The 12,593-nt window shown below is 40.2% G+C and overlaps 1 protein-coding gene across 1 annotated transcript in view; it reads right to left on the bottom strand.

Moving 5' to 3' along the window:
• Window positions 1-12,319, bottom strand: part of TNIP3 (TNFAIP3 interacting protein 3) — a gene marked incomplete at its 3' end in the record, with an annotated part of 28,104 nt that extends 15,785 nt beyond the window's left edge. Inside the window, exons 1-6 of the mRNA XM_009877538.1 lie at window positions 12,273-12,319; window positions 10,849-10,926; window positions 8,246-8,378; window positions 3,778-3,864; window positions 2,113-2,202; window positions 909-974 (exon numbers count right to left, since the gene is read on the bottom strand). Coding sequence (XP_009875840.1) covers window positions 909-974; window positions 2,113-2,202; window positions 3,778-3,864; window positions 8,246-8,378; window positions 10,849-10,926; window positions 12,273-12,319 — 501 coding nt within the window. The remainder of the gene's footprint in view (window positions 1-908; window positions 975-2,112; window positions 2,203-3,777; window positions 3,865-8,245; window positions 8,379-10,848; window positions 10,927-12,272) is intronic.
• Window positions 12,320-12,593: the final 274 nt, after the last annotated feature.

The following is a 12,593-nucleotide window of genomic DNA, read 5'->3' as shown; positions in this document are numbered from 1 at the left end:
GCCCCATATTAAACGAAGATGAACCATTTTAATTCATTTTCTAGCTGAAGAACAGCAAAAAGGGGGGAGAAAAAAAAGCAAAGAAATTACTCAGATTTCAGTAAAACTTATTGGAAAATATCAGAGACAAAATTTTCCTGATAAGCACATGATGTCACTCTGCAAACTTCCTTTTCATAGAAGGAAACAGGAGATGAGAAGTGTCGGTCCATGAACTAACTCAGTTTTTGGAATACCAGGCAGAACCGTAAGCAGCTGATTATAATGTCTGCAGCAAAGGCACACAGCTACAAGCAAAGAATGAAAGCTATACCAATTGGATCTTGACAAAAAAACAGAAGTAAAAAGTACTGATTTGCAATTATTATTATTTTTCTTAACGAACAGCTTTTCTACAGATCAGGTTTTTTTAAAAAAAAAACCTAAACCACGAACTTTCTGCATACAGAAGGCAGCACTGAAGGAGGATTTATCTGTGAGCTCTTCTATTACATGGAAGCTCACCAGGGCTTCAGGCTTCACAAGCCAGCCACAGGAGATGGGACAAGAACCAACAGCAAGGTGACGATGCAGATAAGTGGCTGGGCACACTAGGCACTGCAAGATAATTTTCACTTAATTGTGCTCTGAAATATGAGCAATTTTATTACCTTGTGGAGGGCATGAAGATCTCTGCTGTCACACGCACCCTGATCCCTACTACTTGAGAGATGCCCTGCTTCTCCGGTTATTTTGTCTTTCTGAAGATTGTATACATTAGCTTCACTTTGTTATTTGTGAGTTGAAGAGAGTGAACATGATGCCTTTTCCTCCTATGATATTTACTATAGCTGTGGCTGGTTGGTTATTATTATTTAAGTATCAGCAGGTGGCATACATTTTCCAACAGAAATAGTCAACATTGTTACCTGTTTTTCATAAAGCTGCTTCATACTCCTATATTGATGATCCCACTGCTTGTTCACCTCCAGAAGCTGTAATTAGTAGGAAATCACAGTAAATAACTCTTATTTCAACACTGTCAATAAATACAAAAAAGGCCTGGCATTCTAATCCTCCAGCTATGAGCGTTCACAACCTCCGCATTCTCTGGCCACTTCACCTGAGAAAAAGCACGTTTAACGCTTGGCAAGCTTTACGGCCCATCTGCTGGTGCTTCGGTGTTTCAGTTCAAGCACATGAACGTTCAGTAAGTAACATTCAGGAGAGTAACATTCAGGAGATGTGCAGGTGAATCATGTGCAACACTACAAATCCCAAACTGCAACTCCTAGATAGCCAAGGACTCCAATGTTTGCTTTAAGTTCCATAAACATATTTCTAATTAGAAGGTCTCAGACTTCAAGCAAGTGAAGACTCCTATTGACTGTAATTGTTACTGGGTGCAAACCTTGCTTGCCTTTCTCAGTACCACCAAACCAAGGAAGGGTACGCGTGCCGGGTGGGAAGATCGCGAAAAACATCCATGTAAAAGTGGTAGGAAGGAAGTCTGCGTGCAGGCATTTTTATTGGAGAAAGCCAAATAGATCCCTCTGAAGCCTTTTTGCTTTGTAGGGTATAGGGTGAGTCTTTAGGACGCTCAGCTAAAGAACAGCTTATCAGTTGCTGCTACCTGTGACCAAGACACCACTGGCTGCTACTCACAGTGGTTCCTCGACCTTTACGATAGTGATCGTTGAGAAAATTTGTCCTTCGCACCGTATAAATCTCTGCTCTTGCAGATTCATAGCCGCGTTACAATAAGTCATTGTTTCTAAGGAACAGTTCTCCAAATATAACTCTGCCTAGTTTGGTAGAGAGAAGTAGGACTACAGGAACTAACTGAAACGTAATTTAAACACAATTTTAAGTGCTTACACACTTCAGGCTTTCAAGAAACACAAAACAGTAACTCTCCACATAACGAACGTCTCACAAGAGCACGGGACGAGATTCCCACGAAAACAACACAAGCTTTGCTAGACTGGCAGGTGAAACCAACTGCAGCACAAACACAGCGTAGGCAACAGTGATAACACATTCAGTGTTTTCCTGCCCCAGACATATTACTGATATTACAATGTCTGTCTTAGAAGCTTTACCTGTAAAGGTTAGGGGTAAACTTAAGATTACCTCTCGTCTCTGTTTTCCCAGTGAGAGGATCTGTTGTTCCAGGGAATTGACTGATACAGGCTTCTTTTTGGTCAGTGATGTGTGCCTCGACTAGAGAAAAGAAATGTTCAAAGACAAATGCTTTCAGCATCCTCTCTTCAAGTCTAGATGATCATATGGAATTCCTATCCACCCTGCCACGTACAGGTCAAGAAATATACCTAATTTTTCCACTGCATGTGTATTTCAGTGCCTTGACAGCTGCCGACAGCTAATTCTGAAGCGTACATCTACTTTAACCCCGCTTTGTTTGTTTTAATTAAAGCATTGTGCAAAGGGACACTGAAATAAACAAAATTGTGTCTATTTGCACCATCTGAGGCACAGAACACAAAATAGGATTTTAATTATCTTACAGATGGTAACATAAACGAGTAACACAAGCCGCAAATGTTGAGCATCAGTTGAAGTGGGCGTAAATAATTCCAGTCGTTTTCAAGAACTAGAATAATTAGTAGTATTGCCCTGGGTAAGTGCTTGCAGGCCCAAGGCAATAAACTTCAGGACAATGGGTTCAAAACAAGCAACACAGAACACAAATAGGCCATTTGGAGAAATCAGGAAATCACTCTGCAGTTGTTCTGTTTTTCAAGCGTGGAGTTGTGCCCATGCAGGACAACAGCAGCTAAACACTCATTTTTATCATGGCAATCATGTATCATAATTTCCAAGAAGTTTCTACGGATTCCCATGAAAACAAGGCATGTGATCTATTAGATATATATAGATATATAAAGAGAACTGTGCTGGAAAAAAAGATACATGTTCATAAAAAAAAACTCCAAACACAACCAAACAAAAAAAAAACAAACAAAAAAACAAACCAAAAACTTATTATGTTCAGATACCTGGTAAGGGATTTTTTTTTATCCCTAAATTCCCAACCAATATATGAGAAAGCACAATAATAGCGTGAGCACTTCTGAGGTCTTAAAACTCCTGAAATAAACACATTTTCCAAAGCTAGAGTACTTAATGCCAAACACAAACACAAAAGTTCAGAGCATAGTTTTGTCATGTCTTTTCACAGACAAAAACCCTGACCATGTATTTGACCCATGGCCGGTCCCTTCTGAGCTCTAATAGGGAGCACCTGATTTCTACTCCAGAAAACACTTAATCCCACCTCTTGCAGAAGTTGATCTACACGTTTAATTTAAAGTATCTGAAGCAATCACCCAGCAGTCACGTGTTGACTTTTCTGTCACAGTCTGGGCCTTGGGCATGTATGTAAGTGCATATTTAAGAGCACTATTAAAACAAAAAGGACAACTCACAAATCTAACAGTTATATATATATATATACTTGGCACCAACTGGTCTGAATATTGTTTGCAGAAGTTGTTCCTACTCTTTGTATAACAATAAATTAAAATGACCAGGTACTTTCAGGTGGGAAGGAGAGGAGGGAACAACCTATAAGGGAAGGTTTTCTCACATCCAAAAATATTTCTGACATGTCCTTCCACTCTTAAACAGCATGAATCCTTCAGACAAAACTAATGGAACACAAAAATGAGGCCATAACTGTCAATCTATAAGGTCAAACGCCTGATACCTGCACAAGCTCAAGCCGTTCCTGTCCATCAGACAGCACTTGGGGGGACAGCCAAAACAGTCACTTACTTCTAGTGGGTCTGCTGGAGCTTCCATGTCACTCACGCCTGCCCACACGCATCCAAGAAGGCTCTGAGCTTTTGGTTCGCTGCCGGTCTTTGAGAGAAGAGCAATGAAACAGATGTTTTATGCTGGTTAAAAGGAGCAGGAAAATTGCAATAAGATCCAGAAGATCTGGGAGTACTGCCTGCAGCCGAGGTTCAGAAATAAGTGGTGGAATTTTGATTTTAACCTTCTCCTCCTTCCTGGCTGGGGCTTCCCGGAAGGGTTGAAGCACACTGCCTGTGACTAACACACCGGGCAAGGCAGGGCTCCACTTCGTGTGCAGGTATATCGCAGTCGACTGGCCAGTTCACCCCAGGAGAGGAAGCTGCACACTTAAGGGAAGGAAGGGTATGCTTTTTCAGTACATAAGAGGATAGAGTTTTCTACCCCTGCTTCCAGTTAGAAAAAAAAGGACTTAAATATGACAAGCATTTAGTGACACTAAGACACTGTGAACTATCATGACAGAAAAACTAGCAAGTCACAATTATAAAGAAGTAATAGTGAAGTCTTAACAAGTATGGGAAGAACGGTTCCATACAATGCCTAAGATGTTTAGGGGAAAATCATAATTCAAAAATGGCTTTACTTCCCTGAAAAAAGTCTGCAAAAAGATGCAGAACAACAGACATCATCATTTTTCTCCCACAGACATTGTACTTGCAAATCTAGTACCTACCCAGTTTCAAGCTACTCAAGTCTTCACTTGAGTAGTCCAGGCACCCAACACTTTAAACTCCTATCTTTGAAGGAATGAAATGAAAGCTGGCATGTGAAATTTGACTTCAAGTAAATCTGTGGGATTATTTTTGATTTCCAGAAAATTATTTAGACACAAGTGAAGTAAACCTGTGAATCGCTGGGGTTTAACAGCAACATTCCAGATCTCTGGTTCATAACGTACAAATAACCAAATAACCACTGTATTTGTAGCGTGTATTGTATTAATTATTATGTAATACAATACACGTACAAATAACCATTGTATTTTGCAAAATAAAAAATTCAATTTTTCAGAAAGCTACCGTTCCACAATATTTGTGCATGAAATATACCTCCCTGTCCTGATGATGTTCTTGATCTTGTTCAAGGAGCAGCTGGAAAGCTCATATAAAGACAAAATTTAAAGAAACCCAAATGCTATTTCAATAAAAATATTTTAGATTTCAGACAGGAATTATATACCCTACCCATAAAAACAAAAAGAATTTTATCTGTACCTACGTCAAAACTAGGCGCTGTGCATATGCCTCCCAAGTACAGCACTAGTATAAAGAAGGAAGAATTACTGGATGATAGCACAGCAGCAGTTTCCACAGAAGCAAGTGAAGTTGGGTAACTTAAGAAAATTTGATTAGTATAACAAGAACTTTCTGTCTTTGGAGATCTGGTCAAATCTGGCTCCTCCTATAAGAGTGGTTGATAACCTCTTATCTACATGTATAATAAAAATGCTTGCTTAACATCCACATGGATCCCTTCTATTCCTATACCATGCCTATTACAGTGACTTACCAAAACATGATGAAATGTTTTAAGAAAATATCCTAGTGAGCAAACTTGCACCTGCAAGTTTGAACCTTCTGTCATGTCTGTGAATCATAATTTAAAAACATTTCAACTCTCTTAATCAGTATGAACTCTTTGCAAGACCTTTACCCAATGTTTTCACCGCTCTTTACACTCCCTTCTTTCTCCCCATTATGAGAGATACTGCCTGGTTTATCTTTCATTTTTGTTCACGCCTATCTTGTATTACTTTAAAGACTAATGTGAAGGGGGAAACATCCTCTTTTATGGGAATCATTCTGGGCACACCCAGGGAAGAAAGTTGCAGATTCTTTGGGGCATAACTCCCAGGAATGTCTGTCTGTGAGCTGAGAGCCAGAAGCTTCCGTAGAGAGACCGCTGTGAGGAGCAGGAATAAGCCAGTCAGCTACCACATACGGAAAAAGCTTCCCAAGAAACAAATAGGACCAAGCAAGATTTGGTGTTTCTCAGAAACACTGACTGAACTTGCAACTGACAGCATACAACCCTGCCTGCAAGGGCTAAGCGGGATGAACTGCTTAGAAGCCTTTTCTGAATTTCCACTCTAAGATATTCTCTAATTTCAATTCGGAGCAGCTCTGAGGTTGAGGTTGGGTTTTTTTCCCCCTTTTATATGGTTTCTATACTAGGAAGACCTGACCTTTCTGAGCATAAAAGACTTTTAGTCATCTTTGGGAAGCTTAAAATGGGAGAAAAATCAAAGCCTTGGAGCTGAGGTCAACACTGAATCCTCTTGCAAGCAGCACCACAAGAAAAGTTCTCATTTTCAGAGCTGGATCTTTATTCTCAGAAGGTATTACAGAAATAGGCACTCACAAGTTGCGTTCATGAAAGTTACTTATCATTTCTCAAAATTCTGTCTGTTCAGTAACCGTGCAGTGAAACTAAGAACCATTAAAATGCTTGATTTAAGTAAAAGCAAGTCTTTCCTTGATGATAACAAAACGGTAAAATAATTATTTTCCTTCTTTTTCCTAGTCAATCAGGTATCTGCTGTGAGGTTTGCTGGGATTTTCTGTTTGGATTTTTTTATGTATTGAGAGTTGTAGAAGCTATATTTATTCTGAAATTAAAATCTGGTGGCTTCTGGGTAGTCTTCTGTTTGATTTGCTTTTGGCTTTAAGCCTAAAGCTGTTATTATGCCAGCAGTGGTTTCTCTACTATATTCATTCATTGCAACCCCTTTTCTCATTCCGGTAGACGTTGTGAAACACTAAAAACTGCGAGATTGTAGTTGAAGAACAAAAATCAGCTCTTAAAACAGAAGAAGAATCTGCCTCTTATTGTTTCAACCCTGTCCACAAGCTGAACTGAGCCAAGTGTGCTAGAAAGGGATTTTTCCCTAAATATGTCAGCTTCAACCTTTTGTGCTGTTCATTTAGGTGCACACTCTGACAGAAAAGCATGCACAGATGCAAATGTGTACCTTAATAAGAGGGAATCAGACAAAATTAGAGCAAGATGTGGTTTCAGTGTAAGCAAAGCATAACACAGGCTTCTGTTTCAGGGTTTATCCACTTTATCCACTGCTTTCCATCACCGCCAGTGAGACTAATCACAAGGCCATGGCTACTCAAGTCCTTAAGCATTTGCCAGCTCAGGCAGCGTGATGAAAAATCCCAATTTCATAGAAACTATCATCCAATTATTGTTCAAACTCTAGAAAACAGGCTATTTTGAGTTTTACAATACAGTTCTAAGTACAGACACCCCTTAAACCAAGAATTGTGACCTGTCTGTTTCTCTAACCTCCTCCCTCTTGTCTGTCTCCTAGAGCAGGGAACTTGTGTGGTCACTGCTCTGCCCTGTGACTTCATAGCTCAGTGCTACTTGATTCTGCACCGACTTATGTTTCATGATGTTGATTCCTCTCCTGGGGCTGGGAATCCCCGATCCTCCCTGTGGCCTCCTTCACTGTTTCTAAACCCATCAGTCTGACCCTGGGGCATCTCCTTTGGCTCAGCTCAGCTTCAGGCCCCAAGGTCATGAGTCATTCTGGAGATGGTGGTTTACATGTGAAAGGAGCTGTGTGTCATTTCAGCTTTCATAGAAGAGTCATCTCTCCTTTACCTCCTCAGCAATTTCCCACATCACTCCCCCACTCCGTAATAGAGCCACACAGACAGGTAAGTGTGTCGCCCCTTGCAGATGGATGGCATTCATGGCTTAACCACTCCTCTGCACCTCCTCCCTCGCCCAGTTTGCTGGAAAACAGGAATTTCCTTTTGTCCTCCTTGTGCAGGATAAAAAAAACCAGCTTACTATTTTAGGGGAAAGAAAGGAAACCAAGAGGGAAACTTAGAACAAGTCTTTCACTCTTGTTAACCGCTGCTTCACTGCAAGCAAAAACGACCATCCTAGCAGGCAGCTTACCATTTTCTGTTTGTAATATCACAGAAGTATGGGTTTGAATCACCATCATTTTTCTTCTTTCTCCCTAGTTATCGATAAGCTTTCTGACACTCTCAAAGATCTTGGTCTCCCACACGACTGGTCACTCTCAGTTAAATTAGAACTACCAAAGCCAACAACCTGAAGAAATGTCAGTGCTCTTGGGGAATACAGTTCTGAGCATCTGTGTTATCCAAAAGGCACAAGCGGCTACAGAGGGAGGCACTTTGGATAATCACTGAGTTTAGCTGACCTTTCAGAGCACTATAAAACATATCTACTTACTCACCCTCTACTTAGTCTATCTTAACTACTCTTGTAACAGAAAGTAGCTGTATCAGAAAAGAAAAAAAAAAAAAAGGAGTGTAGCAAGTTCATCGCGTCATTTCAGAAATCAAAAAAGTTTCATGCGTTATCAAGTCACCTAGGGAACATCTCCAACTTGTTCTTTCCTGGCAGATAAAACATTGCAGAAGCAGACTGCACTTACCTTAAGGGAACACAAAGTTCTCTGAGGGTTCGGACTCTCTTGGGCAACAGGTTCAGGGTCCTCACACGTCTGCGAAGTGGTATTCTTCTCTATCAGGTTCCTAATTTCAACATCAAGCTCTCTGCTTTCACACCTGCTTAGAAAGAAATGGCAATGTTGATCTTCACACTAGAACATGAAGCACAGAGAAGGCAAATTTATCAGCTCTCTCTGAATATGAGAATGTAGTCAGCTGAGCCAGTCTTACAGCAAGCTCCTGCTCCCTTCCTTCCTGGTATGCCCTCAGAAAGCACTGCAGCAGCGTCACACAGACAATTTCTAAGTGCTCTGCAGCAGAAATTAATTTAAAATATTTTAACAAGCAGTCTTTATAAATTTTACTACCTTTAGTCTATGAAATCCAAGTCATTCCTTTTGGAGATGATATGAATGCTGTCATGTGCTCTCAACACCATCTACCTGCAGTTTTAAGTATTTCCTACTCAAATTGAACAAAAATGCAATTCAAATGGTTAAACTGGTTTTGAACTCCAAAACTACGTTCTCAGTTCACAAAGCTTTTTCACGGCACATTTTGTTTTCCGTAATACTTCCTAAGATATACTTGACATGTGCTTCCAATTTTGTTTTCCCTGGAAGTTTCTTTTTAAAACCTTCATATATTGTAAAAAATGCTCTGTTGTGAACACTGAAATTTTATGTGTTGGGTGGGAATTTTTTTTCTTTTCAGTCTCTCTGCTAAGGACATAAAGGACTTAAGTGCACTTTAGGACTTGCTCCAAATTCACAGAACTAACTAGCAGGTAGGGCTGATTGTCTTGATACACTGTAATGGTGGAATATGACTTCCACAGATTGGATTTAATATAATTAAAATCAAACCCCAAAAAGCCCTAAGCCCAACCCAAGTTTTCAAGAAACACTCATGTCTTCCGTAAGCTCAGAGTTTCACTTCCTAATCAGCTTAAACAAACCCTAAATAATGCATAACCAGAAAGCAAACTGCAAGGCTCAAAAGCATTACCAGCCTGTCACAGAAAGATTATGTCTTGATTTAGGCAGAATTAAATTCTTTATTTGAACTACCAGGCAAACAGAAGGCTGTGAGAATTTATCAGTTTAGACAGGCAATCCACAGAGATTGCACTACAGGTTCTGAGGAAATTCTTGAAGAGCAACTGATGAAAATATTCAATAAACAAACCAATCTATCCTAATCATAAGAGTACATAAATGTGGTGAATTTCATGTTGATAGCATAAAATGATTCATTTTGCACTCAAAATTTACAACACAGACTAAAACAGAAATATGTTTTCATTAAGCATAAACACAAAATCAGTTGCAGAGATATTACAATAAAAAAACAGCAGAAAAACAAGACAAGTAAAACAAGACTTGTATTTTTTTTTTTAACTTGCTGCCTAGCAGTTAGACAAGCTGAAAATTCATAGCATTCCCAGAGCTGCCATGAAGCCTGCCTGCACCAAAACCAGTAAGTCTGATGGCAGAAACAATATATCTGGATACAGATTACAGAGTTACACCTAAAATATAGGGAAATAGTACTCAAGGAAGCAAGACCAGGGTTTTACTGCTGGAAGGTCCTGAAGTAGACCACTTTTACTGACCATAACTCCCTTTGAAAGACAAGACAGTTAAGATAAGGACCTCAGCGATGCACATTTTTGTGCACCGTGCAGTGGTGCAGCTCCACGCAGCTGCTCTGAAGACTCACAGCACTTTTCACAGCCTCACCTCTGCCTGGGTGGCAGATAAGCCCCAGCAGCACAAGCACTGCAAGGCAGCTTATGAAGAAAACGACAGAAGGAAAACAACAAACCTTGCAAAAAAAATCCAGCTCTTTTCTGTCTCCCTTAATATTGCAACTTCTATTTTAAGCAAGTTTGGGCTAAGGCTGCAGCACGACCAAGTGCTCCGCTAACAGCCTTCATGTTTGATCAGCTGCATAATGCAAACTTGGCAACAATGGCAGCAAACTGGGCAGCAATGCCCTTTTTTTCTCAAGTGCACTACCCTGGAAAAAAGTATCTTCATGTCTGACCCATCCTGAAATTGCATTGCTATGCAGAGCACTTGGTGCTTTTGAGGAAGCCTGGAAGAACTGAAAAGCCACAGCACAGAAGCAGTTGCTCATGGCACAGTTTTAGGAAAAGTGCATGAAATTATATTTGCATAGTAAGGGACAACAAGGTAGTGCTGCAGATTCTTCAGAGCCCCTAGAAAGTAGTCAAAGTAGTCAGCTTTTCTTAAACTCTTATTTTAAGTCAAATACACCAGCTTGGACCTAAAGAATATTCAAAATAAAGGAGCAATGCCTAGGTGCAGTCCTGAGGACAGTAGGAGATAAGCAGCAATGTCTGGCAGGAACGCAGCAGCAAGTATTTAAGCAGGCTGCACTCATCTCTGCTGCTCGTTCAGCCACAGCAAGAGGTGTGTGACCACAGCCACCTCAGATCACAGCAAAAATCAAGCTGGGAAATACCCCATAAAGACGGTGGATTCACTTTAAGTATTTTTTTTATTTTTTTTTTAGACGGGAAGTGTTCATTCCTCAGCTCCCTGCACTATGATGTGTTTACCTGTGGCTGCTGCCACCCTGCCTCTCTGCATACTCCTTCCTTAAAATTACCCGGGGCAAGAGCAGGAACCAGCTGCACCTGAATAAAAGAAAGAAACTCCAAAGACTCAAATTCCTACTAATGGATTGCTGCTCTCTAATATCCATGTGTTTTGACATCAACACAGAACTGAGAAAATTACTTCACCGACTGGATTTCTCAGTGAATTTGTTTTTCCCCTCAGTTTTTACACAGGTCTTCTGACCATGAACTATTACTCGGTTTATCTGGTTTTTAGTATTAGCCACTTTGTAATTGTCAGGATATATTGATTGTAATGTAAAACATGAATCATATCTGGTGTATAGATGCATTTTACAGTCTGGACTTTGAGCATACACAGATTATCTGAGTGCTTGAACATGTCTTCAAAATACTGGAGATTAGGAGCTATCCCAGAATAAGACAGTTCCTCATGATTACCTCAGCTTCCCCTGGTGAGCTCTAGAGGGCACACAACATTCAGTTTTTGCAGAAAGTCTTTTCAAAACTACCCATGGTTTTGGATTTTTCTGCACTGTTCATACCCTCACTTTAATAAACTGTTGCCAACATTTTCTAAAATTAGGTATCTTTTGTTTTGATATTTAAATTATGCAAATATTCACTCTGTTCAAAACAACAACAGCAAAACAAAACCCATTCAAATTTGGGAGATAGACATTCTTGTTTTGTAGAATCAATCGTCAGAGAATCTTAAAAGTATTTTCACATGGTCATGTGGGACAAAGTATATCCCTTCTATAGGCAAAAGGCTTTGAAAAGTATGTCAAGTTAGAACAAAAGTACACAACTCATCCTACTTACATAGCATGCTATGATTACTGGAGAAGCCAATAAAATATAGACTATAATAAAATATAAAATAATAGAATATTAACTCCTCTGTAAAAACTTGGGTTCGTTGCTAGATTTCCTTTTTTGGGGGGAAATTAAGGCATTTCACACGTAAGCACAAGGTACAGACCAAATGAAGAAAGCCGGTCCTCAGCGTAAGTTTTAGCAGCTTGCAGGAAAAGGACAGGATGTATGTAACCGAGCCAGAGCAAAACCTATGTTTGGCCCAAAACTGAAGCCGGAATACAATGGCACCAGAAAGGAAGCATGAGGTATGGACACCAGTGGCTTCTAATGGCATCAAGGGCACTCTTTACAGTTCATCTGTTCCTGGCCAGGAGAAGCAGTGGAAGACAGAAAAACTCCCACCCATATAAGCTTTGATAATGGAACAGCAACCAGCTCAGCATCTGCTGGCCTGCCCCAAGCAACGCTGAGGAGCCACACGCTTTGAGTTTGTAGCAGCACAGGTTGACGGCCAAGAAATATGCATTTATCAAACAGCCAGGTACAAGCTCCATGCAGAGTCCCAGTTCCACAGGTGGTACCTTTTGTGAGCTCCTGGCTGTTGCTGGTTTCCACTGGAAACCGGCATTTTTACTTACTAATAGGAGTTGGCAACAATGGACATAGCTACAACACGTCCCAAGGCATTTGTTGCAAAATATTAATACCAAAGGCATAGAACTCCATTTGAAATAATAATTTCAAAGCTGGTGTGCTAAGGTCATTCTCCCATGATTGGCAAAAGCACAAATACACACCATAAACAATTGGGAAAAAAGGTTTTAAGCCAGGATTTACAGCCAGATGCCAACACCACAGAGTCGTATTTTGATGGGAAATGAATTCCAGAGCCTAGGGGTTAA

This window comes from Apaloderma vittatum, unplaced genomic scaffold, assembly GCF_000703405.1.
Source record: "Apaloderma vittatum isolate BGI_N311 unplaced genomic scaffold, ASM70340v1 scaffold2301, whole genome shotgun sequence".
Classification (NCBI taxonomy): Eukaryota; Metazoa; Chordata; class Aves; order Trogoniformes; family Trogonidae; genus Apaloderma; species Apaloderma vittatum.
The sequence above is the reverse complement of the archived record's forward strand: the minus strand, read 5'-3'. Positions and strand labels throughout refer to the sequence as shown.